The sequence below is a fragment of the Phyllobates terribilis genome, unplaced genomic scaffold (genome assembly GCF_046119375.1).
Source record: "Phyllobates terribilis strain yellow unplaced genomic scaffold, ASM4611937v1 Scaffold_268__1_contigs__length_2594270, whole genome shotgun sequence".
NCBI classification, from domain to species: domain Eukaryota; kingdom Metazoa; phylum Chordata; class Amphibia; order Anura; family Dendrobatidae; genus Phyllobates; species Phyllobates terribilis.
In genome coordinates this window covers 419466-447000 of record NW_027363028.1, presented here as the reverse complement: position 1 = coordinate 447000, position 27535 = coordinate 419466, and the positions used below count along the sequence as shown (strand labels likewise).

The 27535-nt window shown below is 42.5% G+C and overlaps 1 protein-coding gene across 1 annotated transcript; it reads right to left on the bottom strand.

Annotated features, from left to right (window-relative positions):
* Window positions 1-3012: 3012 nt before the first annotated feature.
* Window positions 3013-27535, bottom strand: LOC141219401 (uncharacterized). The gene is made up of 7 exons (XM_073666119.1): window positions 27479-27535; window positions 25880-26029; window positions 12167-12346; window positions 11962-12085; window positions 11781-11878; window positions 11492-11582; window positions 3013-4313 (listed from the first exon to the last, which is right to left on the bottom strand). The coding sequence occupies exons 1-7, from the start codon at window positions 27533-27535 to the stop codon at window positions 3100-3102; spliced, it is 1914 nt and encodes a 637-aa protein (XP_073522220.1). The 3' UTR covers window positions 3013-3099.

Below are 27535 nucleotides of genomic sequence, written 5' to 3'. Positions count from 1 at the left end.
AAAGGACTAGGTACCTAAACAGTACATCACAGATTGAGATGAAAAAATATAGGCACAAAAGTAAATAACTATAAATAGGCATGGGTCCCCTAAGGAATGGAGTCCTAGGGGGAACCATGAAGATACGCTAACATCACAGGATGGGCTCAGGTCAGTGACTGAGGTATGACACTTCACCTAGAGATACCATCCAGAAAAATTTAGATAGAGAGTAGGTAAAAGGAAGGAGATGGGAAAAAGGAGAAGGCGGGAAAGGTAGTACAAGCAAACATTGAAAGTACTAAACAGTAAAATGGGGGTCAGGTCAATTAGGTAAGAAATGTATCTTTGAATTCATCATATAATATATCACCAACATGACCAAAATGACTCACCCACGAAGGTACAGAATGGTGCTTGTAAGGGGGACAGAGGAGGGCTGGTTGCTTCCGTCAGAACAGGCCTCGACGCGCGTTTCGCGACTGCTTTCTCAAGAGGCATGTGCTGCTTCTAGTCTCCCATGGAGACTATTGAAGTAAGCAAAAAGTTTAAAAAAATGTTTTTAAAAATATTAAAAAAAATAAAAAAATATATAAAAGTTTAAATCACCCCCCTTTCGCCCCATTCAAAATAAAATAAAAAATACCACCCACATACACATATTTGGTATCGCCACGTTCAGAATCGCCTGATCTATCAATATAAAAAAAGAATTAATCCAATCGGTAAACGGCGTAACGAGAAAAAAATTCTAAACGCCAGAATTAAGTTTTTTTGGTTGCCGCAACATTGCAATAAAATGCAATTAACGGACGATCAAAACATCGGATCTACCCCAAAATAGTATCAATAAAAACATCAGCTCAGTGTGCAAAAAATCAGCCCTTACCCGGCCTCATATCCCAAAAAATGGAGACGCTAAGGGTCTTGGAAAATAGCGCCTTTTTTTATTATTATTTATTTATTTTTAGCAAACTTTGGATTTTTTTCACCACTTAAATAAAAAAGAACCTATTCATGTTTGGTGTCTACAAACTCGTAATGACCTGGAGAATAATAATGGCAGCTCAGTTTTAGCATTCAGCGAACGTGGTAAAAAAAACAAACAAAAATAAAAACAACTGTGGAATTGCACTTTTTTTGCAATTTCACCACACTTGGAATTTTTTTTCCCGTTTACCAGTACACGATATGGTAAAACCAATGGCGTTATTCAAAAGTACAACTTGTCCCCCCAAAAAAAGCTCTCACATGGCCATATTGCCCGAAACATAAAAAAGTTATGGCTCTGGGAACAAGGTGGGCAAAAAACAAAAATGCAAAAACAGAAAATCCCATGGTTGTTAAGGTAGAAAATCGATGCGTGGTGGAGATTACCATTATCAGCTGTAGGAAGAGGGAACTTATCAAAAATTACATTGATGCCCCAACTCTTATACATTCTGCATAATGCCCCTATTTGGATCCATAATTCCCATTTTCAGAAAATTCATAGCACGTTTCATTGTCTTATCTGGAAAAAGAAATCGGCTAGGATAAAATATCCTACAAAGTGACAAGGAATCTGGTGGATTGGCGATTCCTAATGCACTAATATATTATATTGCAACATTTGGGTGGGTGGCAAAGCGCTGCAAACCCAAATAGTATTAAGGGGTTAATTACCTCAGGAACACCGTGGAATATTCCTATTCATATAGTGGAACTGAATGACCTCGCACACAAGAAATCACTATACCCTACACTTGCTCTACTCTACAAGGTCTGGGATAGGGGTAAAGATATAATGGAAATAGGAGACTGCAATGAATCTACACCTATATGGTTTAATAATAAATATGCAGAGGTCTATAAATTAGAGGGATTTTGGAGTTGGGTGGATAAAGGAATATATACGATATAAAACATATTGTGTGAAGGGGTACTTAAGTCCATTGATCAATTAAAGGGGGAATTTGGGGTGACAAATAAACAATTCTATAAATCTCTACAGTTTCGGCATTCATTTAATGCACAATCAAGATGGACGCCCTTTTGGGTAGAAAATAATACTTTTGTTAAGTTGGTATTAGAGAAGGGAAATCCTAAGGGTCGTATTTCTGATATTTACTGAGTCCTTCTTGATAATTATTTAAAAATATTTCCTTCTCCAGCTAGACAAAAATGGATGGAGATATAGGTCCAATTTCTGAGGATCAATGGGGAGCGGTATTAGAACTGGTTCCCCAATTATCTGCAAATGAGGCTCAGAGATTCTCCCAGATCATATTAATACATAGGAAATATAAGACGTCTAGATTCCTATGTAACATAGGATACCGGACTGCTGCTGAATGTCCAAGATGTAACATGGATGCTGCGGGCCTATTACATCCGCTATGGGAATGCCGGGAGATAGGTAAATACTGGAAAGGAGTTCTGTCTATTATACAGAGGGTATATAAAATAGATATTCAACCAGACCCAAAAAATGCCTATTAGGTATATTAGAGGATGATATGGAATTTAACCCAATTTCAATAGGCATTTCACATATTTTATTTAAAACTAGGAAACATATTGCATCCAAATGGATTAACCCCTCACCTCCAGAAATTAGTGAACGCAAAAACAGGGTAAATAATATTATCAGATTAGAAAAAGGGGTATATAAAAAACAAAACTGAATGAATAAATTAGAGAAAATATGGGGCTTATGGTTGGATACACCTGGAATGCCATCAAGGGGGTTATTGTTGGAGAGACAATGACTTATGGGGGAGGGGGGTATTGGCGAGGTCTAATGTTTCATTGTAATGTGTATTGGAATTCCTTAACATGTGGTATGGATAATATAGCACACCTATATGTGTATAGGATTATAATGTTTATTACAATATTATGGTTATAGAAGAGATTTCAAGAACGTAGAATGTTAATTGTAAGATATAGTAATTGCAAGTTATCAGACGGTAATGGGCAAGCTGAAAGGATATATAGGAGAGATGCATATGTCATCCCTATGGTATGTTATTTTATTATTGTATGTACCGGTTTCTTGTTTTGTAAAAAAAAAAAAAAAAAAACCTAATGAAAAAAATCTCAAAAATTTATTGGATTAAAAAAAAAAAAAAAAAAAGATTAGAAAAAAGGCTTCTCCCCTGTGTGAGTTCTCTGGTGCTTTACCAAAGCTGATTTATGGTTAAAACATTTCCCACATTCTGAACATGAAAATGGCTTCTCCCCTGTGTGAGTTCTTTTGTGTTTATTAAAATATGATTTATGGTTAAAACATTTCCCACATTCTGAACATGAAAAAGGCTTCTCCCCTGTGTGGGTTCTCTGGTGGTTTTCAAGATTGATTTTACGATTAAAACATTTCCCACATTCTGAACATGAAAAAGGCTTCTCCCCTGTGTGGGTTCTCTGGTGTTTATTAAGATGTGATTTATGGTTAAAACATTTCCCACATTCTAAACATGAAAAAGGCTTCTCCCCTGTGTGGGTTCTCTGGTGTTTATTAAGATGTGATTTATGGTTAAAACATTTCCCACATTCTAAACATGAAAAAGGCTTCTCCCCTGTGTGAATTCTTTGGTGATTAACAAGATTTGATTTCTGGGTAAAACATTTCCCACATTCTGAACAGGAAAAAGGCTTCTCCCCTGTGTGAGTTCTCTGATGCTTAATCAAAACTGATTTTTGGTTAAAACATTTCCCACATTCTGAACAAGAAAAAGGCTTCTCCCCTGTGTGGGTTCTTTGGTGACTAACAAGATCTGATTTAAGGTTAAAACATTTCCCACATTCTGAACATGAAAAAGGCTTCTCCCCTGTGTGGGTTCTCTGGTGACGAACCAGATCTGATTTAATGTTACAACATTTCCCACATTCTGAACATGAAAAAGGCTTCTCCCCTGTGTGGGTTCTCTGGTGGATATTAAGAGGTGTTTTCCGGTTGAAACATTTCCCACATTCTGAACATGAAAAAGGCTTCTCGCCCTTGTGGGTTCTCTGGTGATTAACAAAAACTGATTTCTGGTTAAAACATTTTCCACGTTTGGAATAAAAAAATCTATTATCCATTGTGTGTATGTTTTGATGTTTAAGAATAGACTTTTTGAGAGTAAAACTGTTTCCATTTTCTGAATGTGAAAATGACTTCTTTCCTTTAGGAGCAGTTTGCTTTTTAATGCTTATTTTATTTTGATTTTCCTTAGTAGTCGGTAATGAATCAGAAGATAGGACCTGTTTCATAGAAGAAGTAATGGTATTCACTTCAATTGTATCCTGTGGGATCTCAAGATCATCCAATTTAAAGATCTCCTGTCCATCTGATCTTCTGGTACAGTCATCTGCCAAGAAAAAAACAATTATTAATTTTGAATAAAATATCCTTGAAATTGATATTTTTTAACATTTCTACTTAAAATGTCTAAACAATCAGATCCCTGGGCTACATGCTAATCCAGGGAAATGAAGAGATATATGCTCAAGTTTAAAAATCAATTTTATTAGACACAAATCTAAAAAATAGAGGATTTTAAATATTCCTCTATTTTTTAGATTTGTGCCAGGGGAGGAGGAGGGGAGGAGTCCTGAGGAGATAATTTGCATATTCCCACTGCATTTTGGGGTAAGTGAAGAGTCTCCGCGAGCTCCAAGAACACTGGATTTTGGCTGTTGGAGCTGAAAAGAGGACATCGGTAAACCGCGCGCCTACCGGCGCGCGCATTTTGAAGCTTTTTTTTTTAAGCTTGTTTCACTGTTTTCAGAACATTAACAGTAAGAACATGGAAGAGTCCATGAGCCATTTGGTGAGCTGCATATCCTGCTACATGTTCACAGACTTGCCAGTGGAAAAGCCAAACTTCACATGCCAGAAATGCAAGCTCGTGTCCCTGTTGGAGGAAAAGTTGCGAAATCTAGAAGAGAGGTTGACTACCTTGAAAATCATTAAGGAAGGTGAAGAGTTCTTAGACAGAGCAGAATTATCTCTTCATGATTCAGAAAGAGAAGAAATTCGAACTGCACCTGAGGAAACAGAGGAATGGAAGCATGTGACCCACAGAAGCAGGAGGATAGAGAGGCAGTCAGCACCCATACTGCTCAGGAACCAGTACCAGGCTCTCACGCAGGAGAACCATGAAGAAATACAGCAAAATAAGACTTTGCCAGCAATGAATAACATTGTAAGCCCTCAGAATCCTCCTGGATGGAGAAAGAAGAATGTTGTGAAGAAAAAACGGAGAGTGGTGGTCATGGGGGATTCCCTGTTAAGAGGAACAGAGGCCGCTATCTGCAGACCAGACATAACCTCAAGAGAAATGTGCTGTCTTCCAGGAGCAAAAATTAAAGATGTGTCTGACAGGATATCAAGACTCTTCAGACCTACAGATCACTACCCATTCCTGCTAATACATGTGGGGACAAATGACACCGCAAGAAAGGACCTGGAAACCATCTGCAGTGACTTTGAAGACTTAGGCAAGAAAGTGAAAGAATTGGGAGCGCAGGTGGTCTTCTCATCCATCCTCCCAGTGGATGGCCATGGAACAATGAGGTGGAATAAGATTCTACAAGTGAACAACTGGCTACGTCGATGGTGCCGTCAAGAAGGATTTGGATTTCTGGATCACGGAATGAATTACCTATACGATGGACTACTTGCTAGAGATGGGGTGCACCTTACGAAGACTGGAAAACATGTATTTGGAAGTCGCCTTGCTACACTCATCAGAAGAGCTTTAAACTAGAACAATGTGGGAAGGGAAGCAAAAGGCCAGAAAAAGCCATACAGCTGACAAATACTATTGAGATCTCTGCTACTGGAAGTGGAAAGGAAGAACAAAGACAAAACAATTTAAATAATAAAAATATGGGAGGAAGAGAAACCAATCACAAACTAAAATGTTTTTATACAAATGCACAAAGCATGGGCAACAAACAAGGAGAATTGGAACTACTAATGCAGGAAAAGAAATATGATGTCATTGGAATCACTGAAACTTGGTGGGACGATACACATGATTGGAATAAAAGGCTAAAAGGATACAACTTATTTGCAAGAAACAGACTTGATAAACGAGGAGGAGGTGTCGCATTGTATGTTAGAAAAGCGTATATCTGCACAGAGATTGAAGCTTCAGAGACTGGGAGTTCTGTGGAAACTGTTTGGGTAAGAATACAAGGAGAGAACAACGGAAAGGACACCATTGTAGGCATTTACTACAGGCCACCTGGGCAAGCTGAAGATATGGATGAACTCTTTATGTATCAAATGACCAAGTTCTCAAAAAAATATGACGTAGTGGTCATGGGAGATTTCAACTATCCAGACATTTGTTGGGAATCTCTCTCAAGTAAAACTAACAGGTCAAGCAAATTCTTATCCTCTCTTGCTGACAACTTTATCTTCCAAAAGGTAGGGGAGAAAACAAGGGGATCTGCTACTTTGGATCTAATCCTTATAAACAGGGAGGAAATGGTTGACGAGGTAAAGGTGGCTGGGACCCTAGGAGGCAGCGATCATGCTATTATAGAATTTTGGATAACTAGAGGAGGAAGACATGTGAAAACTCAAACTTCAAGGTTAGATTTTAGAAAGGCAGATTTTAAGAGACTCAGAAAGAGAATAGGAGGGATCCAATGGCTGGATGTCCTTAAGGACAAAAATGTCCAGGAAGGATGGGAAATTTTTAAAAATGAGATTCTCAAAGCACAATCGTTAACAATCCCGAAAAGTAGGAAGAATGGGAAGCATTTAAGGAAACCAGGATGGATGAACACAGAACTTAAACACATGCTAAAAAGAAAGAAAGAAATGTTTATTAAATGGAAAGAGGGAGGCATATCTAAAGAAGATTATAATGCAGTCTGCAGATCCTGCAGGGCATGTATCAGGTTAGCTAAAGCTGACAATGAATTAAGGCTTGCAAGAGATGTCAAAAGCAATAAAAAAGGATTTTGGGGGTATGTCAAAAGTAAAAGAAAAGTCAAAGATGCTATAGGATTTTTACAGGATGAAAATGGAGAAATGGTAAGAGAGGATGTTGAGAAGGCCAAACTTTTTAATTCCTATTTTGCATCTGTTTTCTCTCAGAAAGAAAATGGAACATCAACTGATCTTCACTGTCCTTTTAAAGGAATAGAAGAATCAAAGTTATCTGTAAACAGAAAGATTGTGAGGGAATATTTTGCTAACATAAATGAGTTCAAGTCTCCAGGTCCAGATGAATTACACCCCAGAGTACTGAAGGAGATCGTAGAAGAAATTTTAGAACCACTCTCCATAATCTTTGAAAATTCTTGGAGAACAGGAGAAGTCCCAGAAGACTGGAGAAGAGCAAATGTTGTTCCTATCTTCAAAAAGGGGAAGAAGGTGGACCCAGGGAACTATAGGCCAGTGAGTCTGACTTCTATACCAGGAAAGATCTTTGAACAAATTATTAAACAACATGTATGTAAGTACCTGGATAAGAATGAAGTGATTAACCAGAGTCAGCATGGGTTTGTAACTAACAAGTCATGTCAGACTAACTTAATTTCCTTCTATGACAGAATCACTGACTGGGTGGATCAGGGAAATGCTGTAGATATAGTATATCTTGACTTCAGCAAAGCATTTGACAAAGTATCTCACACCATCCTTATTGAAAAAATGACCAAGTATGCAATGGACCAGGCAACTGTTAGGTGGATTCATAACTGGCTTAGTGATCGGACTCAAAGGGTGGTTGTAAATGGCTTCACATCCAGCTGGATGAATGTCTCAAGTGGGGTACCACAGGGCTCCGTCCTGGGACCTGTATTGTTCAACATCTTTATCAATGATTTAGATGAAGGAATTGAGGGTAAACTGATTAAATTTGCTGATGACACAAAGCTAGGAGGGATAGCTAATACTAGAGAAGAGAGAGAGAGGCTTCAAAAAGACCTAAATAAACTGGAGCAGTGGGCAGTAACTAACAAAATGGTTTTTAACAGGGAAAAATGCAAAGTCCTACATCTGGGCAATAAAAATGAAAAAAGCATATACAGAATGGGAGGAATAGAGCTAAGCAACAGTACATGTGAAAAAGACTTAGGTATACTAATAGATCATAGACTGAACATGAGTCAACAGTGTGATGCAGCAGAAAAAAAGGCAAATACAATTCTGGGATGTATTAACAGAAGCATACAGTCTAGATCACGTGAAGTCATTATCGGTCTTTACTCCTCTTTGGTCAGACCTCATCTGGAATACTGTGTACAGTTTTGGGCACCACATTTTAAAAAAGACATAGACAAACTGGAGCAAGTTCAGAGAAGAGCGACCAGAATGGTGACTGGTCTGCAAACCATGTCCTATGAGGAACGGTTGCAGGATTTGGGAATGTTTAGCTTGCAAAAAAGAAGACTGAGAGGAGACTTAATAGCTGTCTACAAATATGTCAAGGGCTGTCACATTGTAGAAGGATCATCTTTATTCTCATTTGCACAAGGAAAGACTAGAAGCAATGGGATGAAACTAAATGGGAGGAGACACAGATTAGATATTAGAAAAAACTTTTTGACAGTTAGGGTGATTAATGAGTGGAACAGGCTGCCACGAGAGGTGGTGAGTTCCCCTTCAATGGACGTCTTCAAACAGAGGCTGGACAGACATCTGTCTGAGATGATTTAGTGAATCCTGCTTTGAGCAGGGGGTTGGACCAGATGACCCAGGAGGTCCCCTCCAACTCTACCATTCTATGATTCTATGATTCTATGATTCTATGATGTGTTTGTTTAGATTCATTTAGAAGTGGTATTTTTCAGTGGGATTCTTGTGATAATTGTACTTAAAATGTCTGTAGAAATGGCAAGTTATTGACAGAATGACAGTTCACAGTCTAATAGAAAACCTCATAGGATGAACCAGTAGAGCGTGGTGTCCAACTGTTTGCTCATTCTGTTTCCAAAATATGGAATAAGAAGCCATCAAACAATGTTATGTAGGGAAAAATGATACCAATAAACACTTCTACTCATCTCACAAAAAACAAGCCCCCACTCAAGTCAAACAGAGGATTCCACATTATTAGATTCTCAAAGGCTCTTGAGAATCAACATGGCTTCCATAAACCAATCCAGCAAAATCCGCTCTCCCGAAGTCAAATCCCCCCTCGCTTCTGCGTCCAAACAACATTTAGCATCCATGTATTTGGCATTACTATAGTGAGAGGAACCCACTTAATTTAAGGTGTGTGTCTCCTGGAGCTCAATCTGGGCACTATGCGTTTGGTAAAAAATGGCCAATGTGCAATTTTTTCTCTCCAACGTCCACTGCGTGCTAATTTTCAGAAAGTGCCTATGGAGTCAAAATAATCAAAACTCCTATAGATTAATTCACGGAGAGTTATAATTTCCAAAATGAAGTCACTTTATGGGGATTTCTACTGCTTTGGTTTTCTGACATTTTGTCATATTACGGCTTCTGCAAATGGTTTGTCCCATCTCCTCTGGGATCTGCTCCTGCGACGTCGGCTTCTGTCACCAGGAGCCGCCTTATTCATCCTGCATGTGGCGCTGGTGATGGAGGAGACGTCAGAACCAGAAGCTCTGGGCGGTGCAGGCTCTGTCCAGCCACTAAGATTAGGGTGCCTGGGACCTGTTGAATCATCCTGTCTGGCAATATGGGTGTGTGAGCTGTCCAGCTGAAGTAATCTACTTCAGCCAATTGGAAAACACCACGCCCTACTAAAGCTGGAAGCATATTGCCAGAAGCTGCCAGATACAGCCTTGTTCTCCTCTGGTTCAGTCCTCTGTGCTCAGCTCCCGGCTTGTGTATTTGTTTCCTGTTGTGATCCCGGCCCGTTTACTGAATACTCTTGTGTCTTCTGATTTTGTATTTTCTCTGACCTCCATGTTCTGACCCGGCTATCTGACTATTCTTCTTGCCATCTCACACCACAGAACATCAGGTAACACCATGGCCCAAGCCTAGGGGTCTCTGTGTAAGTCCAGATCCATGTAGAGGGGTTAAATGGTGATGAGCAAGACAATCCCTGGGATCTAGAAAATGAAGTAGATAGCGCCAAGCCTGTTCGTGGTAGCCATCTTTTTAGATGTCAGGTGACCATGAACAGTGCCCCCAATACATTGTGTCTGTAAACTATTCCAGCAAGATCTGCATTCAAATAGCTAAATGGCGCTCCTTCCCTTCTTAACCTGCCATGTGCCCAGGCAGTAGTGTACAACCGTATATAGGGGATTGTCAGATTCAAGAGAAGTTGGAATATTATTTGTAAGGTCCATTTGTTTCCTATTATCATTTGTGAAGAATCTCAAAGTTATCACCACATAAAGTGACACACGTCAGATCTGAAAAATGAGACCTAATTAACAACACAAAACTGGCTGCGGGAAGGGATTAAATCAGAATATTTTGGGCACCAACTACTGTAGTCAAAAACTGTGACTATAGACAATAACACATCTACTGAAATGATCAAACTCAACAGTCTCCATCAGTAATAAATGAGTAACTAGTGGTGAAACCTCTCTGGGGTAATTAGAGTATGGGGCTCGGTGGCTCTTAGTTTAGATTGCCATTATAAGGGACAATATTTTCTATCAGATGAGATTCAAGAAGAAAAAAATAGATATTCAAAGAGAACTTTTTATAATAGTGCAGAACTGAGGTGTCTTAAATTTAGATCTCGGACATTTTGAAAAAGCAATGGAGATCTTTTTTCAAAGACTACCAGGGTATTAGAGTCTCACATAAGTGAGGCCGGCCGATCCCACCACCACCTGTTAAAAAAAAAAAAAAAAGCATTCTATGTTAGATCCCCAACAACAACGTATGTTTGGAGGGAGACCTCCAACACTAAACTGGAGTTTAGAGAAAGTATTAGCGCCCCCATTTCAGGAGAGATTGTGCAGTAATCTGAATTTCTTAGGATCGAAAACATAATGGAATTTATGACGTGGAGTGAATCCATGAAACCAGGGCTGGAGCCAACACATCTCCTGCAGGCGTGAATAAATGTATATTACAGCCATCAGCCGCGCACAGCTTAGAGATATATCATGGCGCAGGTGTAGTTTTTTTTGTATAGTTTATCACAATCCTGTTTGAAGTTAGATTTAAAATAAATTTTAAAGTTTAGATAAAAGGAAACTCTGCTGTTATTGCATCATTACCCTCCGCTTTCTCTTACAGTCCGATCATAATATTTTTCTTCAAGTGATTTTCTAACTTGTCAGCACATTCTACGTACGCTGACATTTGGCTTTATAGTTTACAGATCTGGGCAGGTAACGGTCAGCGTCTCCTAATCCCAGGGGGTAGGTGGATCCTTCAGGTTGTAAGTTCTACAGAAAAGGGATTTCACAATTCACAAAGTCATTTGAACATTTTCAGATGGAGGTGAATGTTATGCTGCAGCGGCAAAATGGTGATCACACGATTGTGATACGGCCGGACTCCACCACCGATAAAGCAGCCACAGCTGGTGACTGAGAAGAATCTGTGACTTCTCTTCATTTAGTGGTTACTACTCACCTGGGTAGTCATATGTAGGAATCTCCTCTTTACACCACTCATCACCCCTCACATATGTCTCTGTAGTATTAATATGGGTCAGATCTTCACCCTGAAACAAATATTGTAAAAGTCACAGACTGATGGAGAAGTCCCATCTATGATCAGCTCTAATCCTGCCATCTCCACCGCTCTCATTACACTAGTATAAAACATATAATACTGGTGGCTAAAACAAGACTGAGCACAAGACCTTCACAGCCGTCTACACATCATAGGGGAGATCTCATGACACCTTCTCTCCATCTACCTGATGATCCTGAGGAACATTGGGATCTTCTTGTTTACAGTCCTGTGGAAGAAGGGGATGGGGACATCTCTCTGGTGTTGTCCTCTTACTGGATAGATCTGGAGGGAACACATACAGGGACTGAATTCATTCTTTACATACAGATAATTATAGGCCGTGTGTATTTAGTCCTGTCTATTACCTGGTGATGTGAGGGACTGGGGAACCTCCATCATGACGTCCTTGTACAAATCTTTGTGTCCTTCTAAATACTCCCACTCCTCCATGGAGAAATAGATGGCGACATCCTGACACCTTATAGGAACCTGACACATACAATGATGGCGTCATCCCCCAATCCTTAATAGTGTTACTGTATAATGTCCCAGCATTCCCAGCAGTGTCACCTCTCCAGTCAGCAGCTCAATCATCTTGTAGGTGAGTTCTAGGATCTTCTGGTCATTGATGTCCTCATGTATCAGGGGTTGAGGTGGAGGCCCTGTGATTGGGCTCAGGGGTCTTCCCCATCTCTCAGACACAGGGTCCTGACAGCGCTCACTAGAGGTCTTCTTCACTACTGTATAATCCTGGTGATGGAGAGACACATTAATAAATCTCCCTCCAGACATTTCCAGAGGCCTCACCTATCCAGTTCTGTCCATCTGTTATTCCCATAGATAAGAATGATGTAATGTGACGTCATCAGAATCTCTCACCTCTCCAGTAAGCCGGAAGAGGATCTCAAGGGTGAGGTGTAATATCCTCTCCACCATCTTGTCTCTGTCCATATCCATCTTTGATGGGTAACTCTGGAAAATTCTCTTCTATAAAAGACCTGAATGAGAAGACGATGAGCCGATGTAACATCATAAAAATCCTGTGTAATAATACAATTACTGGAGATAATAAGGGGAAACATATGAGGAGATTTATTATATTACAGTATTTAGTTTTCTTCTTTACATCTACTAATAAAACCTATATATTTTAGGCCACAGACAACAAGCAGTTTCTTCCTTGGAGTCTGCAGCTGAATACGTTTCTCATAGACTCATCTTCCATAACGCTAATTCTTGTCTCATTTACCGACACTGCAATCGGCATTAGTAATACTACAGGAGATATTCATTACACGTGAGATGAGAAATAACTACTTCATGATGAGGATGACATTAGACTTTCCTATATTGCAAGAAAAACACCAGAAATAAAGCAGATATTAAAATGTATCAAAAGAAAATTGGTATCAACAATTCTTGTAAAAAGAAAAAAACATGCAAAAAGACATTTTCTTATTTTTAATATGTTAAATATTTAAGAAAAACAAAAAACCTCTTTTGGGCATCAGAACATAGATGTACACCGCAGGGATGGCACAGGTGCGGCTGTAACAAAAACCCTGGCAGTTTAACCACTTGCTGCTGACAGAAACAAACATGGCTTTGGTAGAGTTTTGCTGAATGTCCCTCCTCCCCCAAGGTCTTGATAATATGGGGCCGCCTAGTTACTACGATATATAAATGCCTAATAATGGTGCCTGGGCCTGTAATGTACAAAAGTCTATTAGGTCAGGCCAGAGGCAGCGTCCAATAAGTTACTTTTTAAAGCCCCCATACACATCAGACTAAAGCTGCATGAAAGTTGGTTGACTATATAATGTGTTTGGGGGCCTCCTAACAGATGATGTCAGGGCAGAGAAGGATTTGGCATCCTGAATTTCAGAGGCTAATCCGTTTGTTCTTCCTGTAGATAATCCTCGACTAGAGGAGTCTGGAGGCGACCTTCTCATACAGATCACAGGAAAGCTGGAATATTTGTGTGATTGGGGGAGTCGGGAGAGATGGCTGAACGGTCATTTGGCAGACGGCTAACACTTATCTCATGTGTATGGGGCCGTTAGTATTACACTGACAGGCAGTGATGATACACGGCACTACAGTAGTACAGTGCATCACCGGAGCAATCAGATGCTTGTATGTTGTATGATCGCACTAATGAGAGTGGTTTAAAAAAAGTTTAAAAAAAAGTTTAACATGAAAAAAAAAAAATCAGTTTTAGCAGCAAGAAACATCCGTCACTATAGGAACAACAGACTCACTACACAATATTGGTTGAGTCACGTCCATAACAACTTTACTATACTCTATTATCCTATAGACATCCTATACACAGTGGAGTAGACTGAAATCACAGATCCCAATATAAAACATAAATATAACCATATATATATAACCCGGACAAGATGGTATGGAGATGAATGAGGGAGACCAAAGTCCAAAAATAAACTTTACTTTACAAGAACTTGATATACATCAGATAGCAGGCACAACACTTCATGGATGCTTCTTCTGTATTATGCAGAGTCAAGAAGCGGTTACACGTGTCGGTACTTAACTATTGTTATAAGCTACAACAGTCTAGCAAATCATTATAAGTAGGCCAAACATCCCCTATGGGGACCATATGGGTAACCTCAGCTCCCAGTTGATTTGCGAGTACCGTTTATAAGACGCAATATATACAGGGTGGACCATTTATATGGATACACTTGAATTAAATGGGAATGGTTGGTGATATCAACTTCCTGTTTGTGGCACATTAGTATATGGGAGGGGGGAAACTTTTCCAGATGGGTAGTGACCATGGTGGCCATTTTGAAGTCAGTCATTTTGGATCCAACTTTATTTTTTTCAATGGGAAGGGGGTCATGTGACACATCAAACTTATTGAGACTTTCATAAGAAAAACAATGGTGTGCTTGGTTTTAATGTAACTTTATTCTTTCATGAGTTTTTTACAAGTTTATGACCACTTATAAAATGTGTTCAAAGTGCTGCCCATTGTGTTGGATTGTCAATGCAACCCTCTTCCACTGATCGCAACACCACAGAAGAAATGCTAGCACAGGCTTCCAGTATCCGTTGTTTCAGATGCTGCTCACCTCGTATCTTGATGGTATGGTGTGGTATATGGGGTACAAAGATAGTGGGGCCATTCTTCATCAATGGAAACCTCAATGCCACTGGATATCTGAAATTGCTACATGATGATGTGTTGCCCTCTTTATGTACTGAAGATGGCACGTTCCCTGAGTTTTTCCAACAAGATGGTGCACCACCACATTATGGGTGTCAGGTCCGAGCATTCCTGCATGAACAGTTTCCTGGAAAGTGGATTGGTTGTCGTGGGCCAGTAGAATGGCCACCAAGGTCTCCAGATCTGACCCCCATAGACTTTTATCTTTGGGGTCATCTAAAGGCAATTGTCTATGCTGTGAAGATACGAGATGTGGAGCATCTGAAACAACGGATACTGGAAGCCTGTGCCAGCATTTCATCTGCGGTGTTGCAATCAGTGGAAGAGGGTTGCATTGACAATCCAACACAATGGGCAGCAATTTGAACACATTTTATAAGTGGTCATAAACTTTTTTCTTTTTCTTATGAAATTCTGAACAAGTCTGATGTGTCACATGACCCTCTTCCTATTGAAAAAATAAAGTTGGATCCAAAATGGCCGACTTCAAAATGGCCACCATGGTCACCACCCATCTGGAAAAGTTTTCCCTCTCCCATATACTAATGTGCCACAAACAGGAAGTTGATATCACCAACCATTCCTATTTAATTTAGATGAATCCATATAAATGGCCCACCCTGTATATATACAGTACAGACCAAAAGTTTGGACACACCTTCTCATTTAAGGATTTTTCTGTATTTTCATGACTATGAAAATTGTATATTCACACTGCAGGCATCAAAACTATGAATTAACACATGTGGAATTATATACTTAACAAAGTGTGAAACAACTGAAAATATGTCTTATATTCTAGGTTACATAGTTAGTAAAGCCGAATAAAGACTTGCGTCCATCAAGTTCGACCTGTTAGTTCTGTAATTGCTAAAGTTGATCCAGAGGAGGGCAAAAACCCCAAATGATTTAGCCAATCTTCACCTGAGGAAAAATTCCCTCCCGACTCTGAAACCAGCAGTCAGAATAAATCCCTGTATCAACCTACTATTTTATTCTATTTTTAAGTATATGCAGAAATCTGCCTGGTATCTAGAAATGCATCCAGTCCCCGCTTGAACTGGTTTAGTGAATCCGACATTACCGTCTCCTCACTCAGTGAATTCCATATTCTCACTGCTCTTACCGTAAAGAACCCCTTCCTATGCTGGTGCTGAAACCTTTTCTCTTCCAGTCTTAGTGAATGCCCTCTTGTTACCGTAATATCCCTCCTTTTGAACAAATCCCAGGCAAGGTCTCTATACTGTCCCCTAACATATTTATACACATTTATTATGTCCCCCTTCAACCTTCTCTTTTCCAGGCTGAATAGTCCTAGTTTTGCCAACCTCTCTGGGTATTGCAGTCCCTCCATTCCCCTTATTAATTTTGTTGCCCTCCTTTGTACCTTTTCAAGCTCATTTATATCCTTTCTATATATTGGGGCCCATAACTGAGCACAGTATTCCAAGTGTGGTCTGACCAGTGCTTTGTACAGTGGAAGAACAATGTTCTCATCCTTTGCAGCTATACCTCTTCTGATACATCCCATTACCCTGTTTGCCCTTACAGCAGCCGCCTGACTTTGGGCACTCCAATTTAGTTTGCTATCAATCAGGATGCCCAAGTCCTTCTCCATCTCTGAATTCCCCAATGATTTCCCATTCAGTGAGTACTGGTGACTTCCATTTTTCCTTCCCATATGTATGACCTTACATTTCTCCTCGTTAAACCTCATTTGCCATTTAATGCTCCACCTACCCAGCTTATCCAAATCCCTCTGTAGGTCTTCACTATCCTCTTTTGTATTAATTGTTTTACATAACTTTGTGTCATCTGCAAATATTGATATTTTACTATTTATCCCGTTGACTATGTCGTTAATAAAGATATTAAATAACATTGGGCCTAGTACAGACCCCTGTGGTACCCCACTAGTGACGCTTACCCAATCTGAGTATATTCCATTTATAACCACCCTCTGCCTTCTATCCTTTAGCCAGTTAGCTACCCACTTGCAGACATTTTCCCCCAGCCCCATCATTCTCATTTTGTATACCAACCTATTATGTGGCACGCTATCGAACGCTTTTGAGAAGTCGAGATACACGACATCCACTGGTTCCCCCTGATCTACTCGAGAGCTAACCTCCTCGTAGAAGTCAATCAGGTTTGTTTGGCAGGAGCGATTCCTCATGAATCCATGTTGGTTCGGGGTTAATAGATTATTAGCATCAAGATGCTCCATGATTGCCTCATTAATAAAGCCTTCAAAAATTTTGCCCACAACGGACGTCAGACTCACCGGCCGATAGTTTCCGGCGTCACTTTTCGCTCCCTTTTTGAATATTGGCACTACATTCGCCTGTCGCCAATCAAGTGGTACAGACCCAGTCTCAACAGAGTCCTTAAATATAAGATATAACGGTCTGTCTATCACATTACTTAGTTCCCTTAGTACCCGTGGGTGTATGCCATCAGGTCCTGGTGATTCGTTTATTTTAATGTTACTGAGGCGTTTCTGTACCCCAGCTTGGGTTAGATTTGTCATACTTAGTGGAGGATTAAGTTTGTCACTTCTTATTTCGCCTGTTAGTTCTTTTTCCTTTGTGAAAGTTGACGAAAAAAATTTATTTAATAGATTAGCTTTATCCTCATCTTTCTCTATGATTTTGCCTTCATCACTTTTTATCGGTCCAATATTATTCGATTTAATCCTTTTACTATTTATATACGTAAAGAACAGTTTGGGATTTGATCTACTTTCCCTAGCAATACGTCTCTCTGTTTCCTCCTTCGCTATTTTTATTTGTTTTTTACAGGTTCTCGTTTTTTCCTTGTAACACATTAGTGCCTCCTTACTGTTTTCCTGTTTTAATCTCTTGAATGCCTCTTTTTTGCTATTTAACGCCCCTTTTACGTTCTTGTTCAACCATATTGGTTTCCTCTTATTTCTGGCCCTTTTATTCCCATACGGTATATACCTCTCGCACTGAGTATTCAGAATTCTTTTGAAGGTTTCCCATTTACTATTCGTATTTCCTTGATTAAGAACTTTGTCCCAGTCTATAAGTTGAAGGTTTTCTTTCAGCTGATCAAACTTCGCCCTCCTAAAGTTTAATGTTTTTGTTGTTCCCTTATTGATAACCCTACTGAAGGGCATTTTGAAATTGCTAATATTATGATCGCTATTACCTAGGTACCCCCCTATCTGTACCTCAGTTATTCTATCAGGCCTATTAGTCAATATTAAGTCCAACACGGCCTTCCCTCTCGTTGGTTCCTGCACTAGTTGGGAGAGATAATTATCCTTGATATTTGTCAAGAACCTTTTTCCTTTCTGCGATCTACAGGTTTCTGTTTCCCAGTCAATATCCGGGTAGTTGAAGTCCCCCATTACAATCACCTCATTATGTTTTGCTACTTTGTCTATTTGTCCTAATAGCAGTTTCTCATTCTCCTCTGTTATATTAGGTGGCTTATAGCCGACCTCCAGTAATATTTTATTATTATTTTTTGCCCCCTCTATCTCTACCCACATGGACTCGACCCCCTCTTCTCCCTCTCCTATATCTTCCCTTAGTCTGGGCTTTAGACGTGACCTTACATATAAGCAGACTCCTCCGCCCTTCCCCTGTTTCCGGTCCCTTCTAAATAAACTATAATCTGTTAAATTTACCGCCCAGTCGTAGCTATCGTCTAGCCAAGTCTCTGTTATACCTACGATGTCATACCTCTCCTCCGATATAAGCGCCCGTAGCTCATCCGCCTTATTGGTCAGGCTTCTTGCGTTGGTCAGCATGCAAGATAAAACTTTGGGGTTATTTAGCATCCTATTCTTCTCTAATGATCTAACTGTACTATCCCCACCCCCCTCTCCACCCTCATTATATTCACTTCTCCCCTTCCCCCTTGCTTGCCTCACATCCCACCTATTTCCTTGGTTTCCCCCCCCCCGTCTCTAGTTTAAAAACTCCTCCAACCTATTAGCCATCTTCCTCCCCAGCACCGCTGCACCCTCCCCATTGAGGTGCAGCCCGTCCCTACGGTAGAGCCTGTAGCCGACAGCGAAGTCGGCCCAGTTCTCCATGAACCCAAACCCTTCTGCCTTGCACCAACTCTTTAGCCACTTATTCACCTCCCTAACCTCCCGTTGGCGCTCCTGTGTGGCTCGCGGGATTGGTAGTATTTCTGAGAAAACTACCTTGGAGGTCCTTGCCCTAAGCTTCCTACCTAGATCCCTGAAATCATTTTTAAGGACCCTCCATCTACCACTCACTTTGTCATTGGTGCCAATGTGGACCATGACCGCTGGGTCTTCGCCAGCCCCACCCAGTAACCTGTCAACCCGATCCGCGATGTGCCGGACTCGAGCGCCAGGGAGGCAGCACACCGTTCGGCGATCCCGGTCTTTGTGACAGATTGCCCTGTCTGTCCCCCTAATAATAGAGTCACCCACTACCAGGACCTGTCTAGCCTGCCCTACACTTCCCCCCTCCCCCTCATTACTGGAGCATACACTCCCCCGGCGGTCAGAGGATCTGTCGTGCTCCAATAATGCCGGTTCTGAACCAGCCTTCCTATACTTCTTCCCTCTATCCCTTCTAACTGTTACCCAGCTCCCTGCCTGTTCAGCCTGCGCTTCCCCACTAAGCTCCACCCCCAGTGTTGACCCATTGAGTGTCTGCTCGGTGAGCAGTAAACTCCGTTCCATGTTGTCGATGCTCCTCAGTACCGCTATCTGAGCACTTAGATCCAGGATTTGGGCTTCCAAGTGCACGATATGCTCACATCTCTCGCAGCAGTATGGATCCCTGAGCGGTAGCTCAGGGAATGCATACATTGCGCAAGATGTACACTGCACGGCTCCGGCCAACATGGACGTCATTCTAAATATGGGGATACAGTCAGTATATATGTACAAGTACAAAACACAATTATTTATATATAGGTGTATGGACGGGGATCAATTAGGGATGTGCAAGTGTATCGATTAGATATCGGCGCGGGATCAGTTAAGTATGGACGGGGGATCAATTAAGTATCAATTAAGTATGGACGGGGGATCAGCTGAGTGGGTCAGGTGGATTAATTAAGTATGGACGGTGTGTTAATTAACTATGGACTGGGATCAATAAGTATGGACTGGGGAAATAATTAATTGTGGACTAGGGAATCAATCAATTAATTATGGACAGGGGGTTTAATTAAATAGGATGGGGGGTAAAGCAAATAAATAGGTATGGACGGTGGGTCAATTAACTAAGGACTGGGGATCAATAAGTATCAATAATATCAATAAATATGGACTGGGGAAATAATTAATTGTGGTCTGGGGAATCAATCAATTAATTATGGACAGGGGTTAATTAAATATGGTGGGGGATAAGGCAAATAGATAGGGACTGGGGATGAGTAAAAGTGGACAAGGGGAATCTATTAAATAGGACAAGGGGGATCAATCAATTATGGGCTGGGGGGGTCAATCATTTAAATGTGGTCAGGGGGATGACTTTAATATGGACGGGGGGTGGTCGGGGATCAATTAAATGAGGACGGGGGGGTCAATTTAATGTGGTCAGAGGGATCAGTTAAATATGGACGGGGGTGTTCAGGGGAATCAATTTAAATATGGACGGGGGGGTAATCAATTAAATATGGACTAGGGAATACAATACAATTACAATACAGATACAAATACAATACAGTACAGTACACACTTGGGTTCAGTAGGGCCGCTTATCGTGGCCTCCTGCCCCTCACTCACCTCCTCTAGGGACGCTGCACGCTATCACAGCGCGCTTGTCCCTCCGGTCGCCTCTTACCGGTCCTCCTGATCACCTCCTGGTCACCACCACCTGGCACCCTCCGCTGGCCGGCACTGCACGCTGCCACAGCGCTCTCTTGCGCTCGTACCTCCAGTCGCCTCCTACTGGTCCTCCCGGTCCGCTCGGTCACCTCCGCCTGGCTCTCCTCCCTTCCCAGGAGCTCTCTTCACACACAGCACAACTCTTGCCACACAGCACAACTCTTGGTTCTTCAAAGTAGCCACGTTTTGCTTTGATGACTGCTTTGCACACTCTTGGCATTCTCTTGATGAGCTTCAAGAGGTAGTCACCGGAAATGGTTTTCACTTCACAGGTGTGCCCTGTCAGGTTTAATAAGTGGGATTTCTTGCCTTATAAATGGGGTTGGGACCATCAGTTGTGTTGTGCAGAAGTCTGGTGGATACACAGCTGATAGTCCTACTGAATAGACTGTTAGAGTTTGTATTATGGCAAGAAAAAAGCAGCCAAGTAAAGAAAAACGAGTGGCCATCATTACTTTTAAGAAATGAAGGTCAGTCCGAAAAATTGGGCAAACTTTGAAAGTGTCCCCAAGTACAGTTGCAAAAACCATCAAGCGCTACAAAGAAACTGTCTCACATGAGGACCGCCCCAGGGAAGGAAGACCAAGAGTCACCTCTGCTTCTGAGGATAAGTTTATCCGAGTCACCAGCCTCAGAAATCGCAGGTTAACAGCAGCTCAGATTAGAGACCAGGTCAATGCCACACAGAGTTCTAGCAGCAGACACATCTCTACAACAACTGCTAAGAGGAGACTTTGTGCAGCAGGCTTTCATGGTAAAATAGCTGCTAGGAAACCACTGCTAAGGACAGGCAACAAGCAGAAGAGAATTGTTTGGGCTAAAGAACACAAGGAATGGACATTAGACCAGTGGAAATCTATGCTTTGGTCTGATGAGTCCAAATTTGAGATCTTTGGTTCCAACCACCGTGTCTTTGTGCGACGCAGAAAAGGTGAACGGATGGACTCTACATGCCTGGTTCCCACCGTGAAGCATGGAAGAGGAGGTGTGATGGTGTGGGGGTGCTTTGCTGGTGACACTGTTGGGGATTTATTCAAAATTGAAGGCATACTAAACCAGCATGGCTACCACAGCATCTTGCAGCAGCATGCTATTCCATCCGGTTTGCGTTTAGTTGGACCATCATTTATTTTTCAAAAGGACAATGACCCCAAACACATCTCCAGGCTGTGTAAGGGCTATTTGACCAAGAAGGAGAGTGATGGGGTGCTACGCCAGATGACCTAGCCTCCACAGTCACCAGACCTGAACCCAATTAAAGATGGTTTGGGGTGAGTTGGACCGCAGAGTGAAGGCAAAAGGGCCAACAAGTGCTAAGCATCTCTGGGAACTCCTTCAAGATTGTTGGAAGACCATTTCCGGTGACTACCTCTTGAAGCTCATCAAGAGAATGCCAAGAGTGTGCAAAGCAGTCATCAAAGCAAAAGGTGGCTACTTTGAAGAACCTAGAATATAAGACATATTTTCAGTAGTTTCACACTTTTTTGTTAAGTATATAATTCCACATGTGTTAATTCATAGTTTTGATGCCTTCAGTGTGAATGTACAATTTTCATAGTCATGAAAATACAGAAAAATCTTTAAATGAGAAGGTGTGTCCAAACTTTTGGTGTGTACTGTATATATATGAAAACTATGAATTTACACATGTGGAATTATATACTTAACAAAAAAGTGTGAAACAACTGAAAATATGTCTTATATTCTAGGTTCTTCAAAGTAGCCACTTTTTGCTTTGATGACTGCTTTGCACACTCTTGATGAGCTTCAAGAGGTAGTCACCGGAAATGGTCTTCCAACAATCTTGAAGGAGTTCCCAGAGATGCTTAGCACTTGTTGGCCCTTTTGCCTTCACTCTGCGGTCCAGCTCACTCCAAACCATCTAGATTGGGTTCAGGTCTGGTGACTGTGGAGGCCAGGTCATCTGGCGTAGCACCCCATCACTCTCCTTCTTGGTCAAATAGCCATTACACAGCCTGGAGGTGTGTTTGGGGTCACTGTCCTGTTGAAAAATAAATGATGGTCCAACTAAAAGCAAACTGGATGGAATAGCATGCCGCTGCAAGATGCTGTGGTAGCCATGCTGGTTCAGTACGCCTTCAATTTTGAATAAATCCCCAACAGTGTCACCAGCAAAGCACCCCCACACCATCACACCTCTTCCTCCATGCTTCACGGTGGGAACCAGGCATGTAGAGTCCATCCGTTCACCTTTTCTGCGTCACACAAAGACACGGTGGTTGGAACCAAAGATCTCAAATTTGGACTCATCAGACCAAAGCACAGATTTCCACTGGTCTAATGTCCATTCCTTGTGTTCTTTAGCCCAAACAAGTCTCTTCTGCTTGTTGCCTGTCCTTAGCAGCAGTTTCCTAGTAGCTATTTTACCATGAAGGCCTGCTGCACAAAGTCTCCTCTCAACAGTTGTTGTAGAGATGTGTCTGCTGCTAGAACTCTGTGTGGCATTGACCTGGTCTCTAATCTGAGCTGCTGTTAACCTGTGATTTCTGAGGCTGGTGACTCGGATAAACTTATCCTCAGAAGCAGAGGTGACTCTTGGTCTTCCTTTCCTGGGGCGGTCCTCATGTGAGCCAGTTTCTTTGTAGCGCTTGATGGTTTTTGCAACTGCACTTGGGGACACTTTCAAAGTTTGCCCAATTTTTCGGACTGACTGACCTTCATTTCTTAAAGTAATGATGGGCATTCGTTTTTCTTTACTTAGAATTTGCATTATGGCAAGAAAAAAGCAGCTAACAGTCTATTCAGTAGGACTATCAGCTGTGTATTCACCTGATGTATGCACAACACAACTGATGGTCCCAACCCCATTTATAAGGCAAGAAATCCCACTTATTAAACCTGACAGGGCACACCTGTGAAGTCAAAAACCATTTCCAGTGACTACTTCTTGAAGCTCATCAAGAGAATGCCAAGAGTGTGCAAAGCAGTCATCAAAGCAAAAGGTGGCTACTTTGAAGAACCTAGAATATAAGACATATTTTCAGTTGTTTCACACTTTTTTTTGTTAAGTATATAATTCCACATGTGTTAATTCATAGTTTTGATGCCTTCAGTGTGAATGTACAATTTTCATAGTCATGAAAATACAGAAAAATCTTTAAATGAGAAGGTGTGTCCAAACTTTTGGTCTGTACTACACACACACACACACACACACACACACATACACTGTGGCTGGTGGGGTCTGTTGGGGGAGCAGCAACGTAGTGGGCCACCTACTGCAGGAGCCACCTACTGCAGACTACACTGTGCCCGCTGCTAAAGAAAATGAATATTCGCTGCTCCCCACGCCCATGGATGTGGGGAGAAGTGAATATTTATTCTCCTAAATAGCGCTCAGTGTTGCCGCAGCACGGCTACAGCTGCGGCTCGACGGTCATGTGTGCCCGCTATTAAAGAGAATGAATATTCACTACTCCCCGCTCCCATGGGCGTTGGGAGTAGAGAATATTCATGCTCTTTAATAGCAGGCACGTGTGATCGTCAAACCGCTGCAGGAGCCGCGCTGCGGCTACACTGTGAGCGCTATTAAGGAGAGTGAATAGTCACTGACGTGAATAGTCACGTCAATAGTCTCAGCGTGGGGAGCAGTGACTATTCCGGCAGCTCGTTTGCTCGTGTGAGGGCATACCAGGATGGGGATTGGAGAGCCATGCATACCAGGATAGGAATGAGGGGTGTCATGCTTACCAGGATGGGGATATGGATTGGGGTGCCATGTATACCAGGATGGGGGATTGGGGTGCAATGCATACCAGGATGGAGGAGTGCCATACTTACCAGGATGGGGATTAGGGTGCCATGCCTACCAGTATGGAGATAGGGGGTGCCATGCCTACCAGGATGAGACATGCATATCAGGATGAGGGATTAGAGGGGCCATGCATACCAGGATGAGGGATGAGAGGGGCCATGCATACCAGGAATAGGGATGAGGGGTGCCATGCATATCAGGATGAGGGGTGCCATGCATACCAGGAAAAGGGATGAGGGGTGCCATGCATATCAGGATGAGGGGTGCCATGCATACCAGGAAAAGGGATGAGGGGTGTCATGCATACCAGGATGAGGAGTGCCATGCATAACAGGATGAGGGGTGCCATGCATACCAGGATGAGGGGTGCCATGCATACCAGGATGGGGATGAGGGGTGCCATGCATACCAGGATGGGGATGAGGGGTGCCATGCCTACAAGGATGGGGATGGGAGTGCCATGCATTGCATACCAGAATGGGGATTGGGGTGCTGTGCATACCAGGATGAGGATTGGGGTGGCATGCATGCCAGGATGGGGGATTGGGGTGGCATGCATACCAGGATGGGGGATTGGGGTGGCATGCATACCAGGATGAGGTGAGACATGCATATCAGGATGAGGGATTAGAGGGGCCATGCATACCAGGATGAGGGATAAGAGGGGCCATGCAGACCAGGAAGAGGGATGAGGAGTACAATGTATATCAGGATGAGGGGTGCCATGCATACCAGGAAAAGGGATGAGGTGTGTCATGCATACCAGGAAAAGGGATGAGGGGTGCCATGCATACCAGGATGGGGATGAGGGGTGCCATGCATACCAGGATGGGGATGAGGGGTGCCATGCATACCAGGATGGGGATGAGGGGTGCCATGCATACCAGGATGGGGATGAGGGGTGCCATGCATACCAGGATGGGGATGAGGGGTGCCATGCATACCAGGATGGGGATTAGGGGTGCCATGCATACCAGGATGGGGATGAGGGGTGCCATGCATACCAGGATGGGGATGAGGGGTGCCATGCATTCCAGGATGGGGATGAGGGGTGCCATGCATACTAGGAAGTGGATGAGGGGTGCCATGCATCTCAGGATGGGGATGAGGGGTGCCATGCATACCAGGATGGGGATGAGGGGTACCATGCATACCAGGATGGGGATTGTTGGGGTTCCATGCAGGATGGGGGATTGGGGTGCAATGCATACCAGGATGGAGGGATGCCATGCATAGCAGGAGGGGGATGAGGGCCACGTATAACAGGAAGGAGGGGGCCATATATACCAGGATGGGGGTTATTAACAGAATTGGGGGACATTACCCCTATAACAGTGTCAGCAGCAGACCCCATCTCCCTTAACGGTGCATCATGACCACATTTTTTGCTTAAATTTTTTTTTCTATAGGTGCTTCCTATGGTCCAGTGCGTCTAATAGTGCGAAAAATATGGTACCTCACTGGCTGAGGTGTATCTGTACGACTCCTCACAGGTACTCTCAAAGTACATTCAATGAGGGCTACACGCTCCTTGCTGCGGCATTTCATCTTCAGTTCTTCGTAGGAGAACTCATGTCCCAGTTCCTCTCCAGACAGTTGCTTGCTTAAATCCTGTTAGTTTAAGATAAGGAATCGTCCTTATCATTTCCCTTCCACTGACATCCCCACTATCATCATGGGTGACTTCAACATCCCCATTGACACTTCCCTCTCAGCTGCCTCTAAGCTTCTATCTCTCACTTCCTCTTTCGGCCTCTCTCAATGGTCCTCCACAGACACGCACAAAGATGTCCACACTCTGGACCTCATCTTCACCCGCCTCTGTTCCCTATCTAACCTCCCTATCTCACCTCTTCTTCCTTCTGACCACAACCTACTTACATTTTCTTCCCTCTCCTCTCCAGGTGCACAATCCCCACTCCACAAACCTGCACAGCCTCGCAGAAATCTTAAACACCTTGATCTACATTCACTTTCCGAGTCTCTTCTCCCTCTTGCAAACATAAGTTCCTTACACAATGCAGATGCTGCCGCTTTATGTAAACCACTATATCTGCATCTCTCAAATCGGCTTCCCCTCTCAGACATACCAAAGCTCACAAAATTAACAGGCAACCCTGGTACACTAGCCTGACTAAAGAACTGAGGCGGGCTTCCAGAGTTGCTTAGCGGAGATGGAAAAGATCCCACTCCAAAGACCACTTCATCGCAATCAAACAGTCCCTCACTACTTTCAAGTCCACACGGCAGCAAAAAAAACATACTTCTCATCTGTCATAGCTTCCCTGTCTCACAACCCTAAACAGCTATTCAACACTTCCAATTCTCTCCTCCATCCCCCTGCACATCCTCCCTCTCCCATCATCTCAGCTGAAGAATTTGCCTCATTCTTCAAGCAGAAGATTGATAACATCAGAGAAAGCTTTGGCCGACAACCCCCCCAGCACCTGCTCATATCTACTCAGCCCTCCTCCTCCAAAACCAGCTTCTCCGCCATCAAAGAAGATCAACTTTCCGCTCTACTCTCAAGATCACATCTCACCATAATGACTGCTCATTCTCCCTAGTCCCACAAGCTAGCTTTCCCGGGGTAACCTTGGACTCTGATCTCTCCTTCAAACCACATATCCAAGCCCTTTCCACTTCCTGCCGAATCCAACTCAAAAATATTTCCCGGATCCGTACATTCCTTACTCAATAATCTGCAAAAATCCATAGTGCATGCCCTCATCATATCCAGCCTCGACTCCTGCTCTGTGTGGCCTTCGTTCTAACACTCTCGCACCTCTCCAATTTATACTAAACTCTGCTGCCTGACTAATCCACCTGGTCCCTGGCTATTCCCCAGCCTCTCCCCTCTGGCAATCCCTTCACTGGTTACCCATTACCCAGAGACTCCAGTATAAAGCCCTACCTATGACATACAAAGCCACCCACAACCTGTCTCCTCCATACATCTGTGACCTAGTCTCCCAGTACTTGCCTACACACAACCTCCGATCCTCAGAAGATCTCATTCTCTACTCCACTCTCTGCTCTTTGTCTCTGCTATGATCTCACCTTGGAATCTGAATTCCCACTGCTATTATATCTTTGCTTTCCTTCAGAACGTACCAT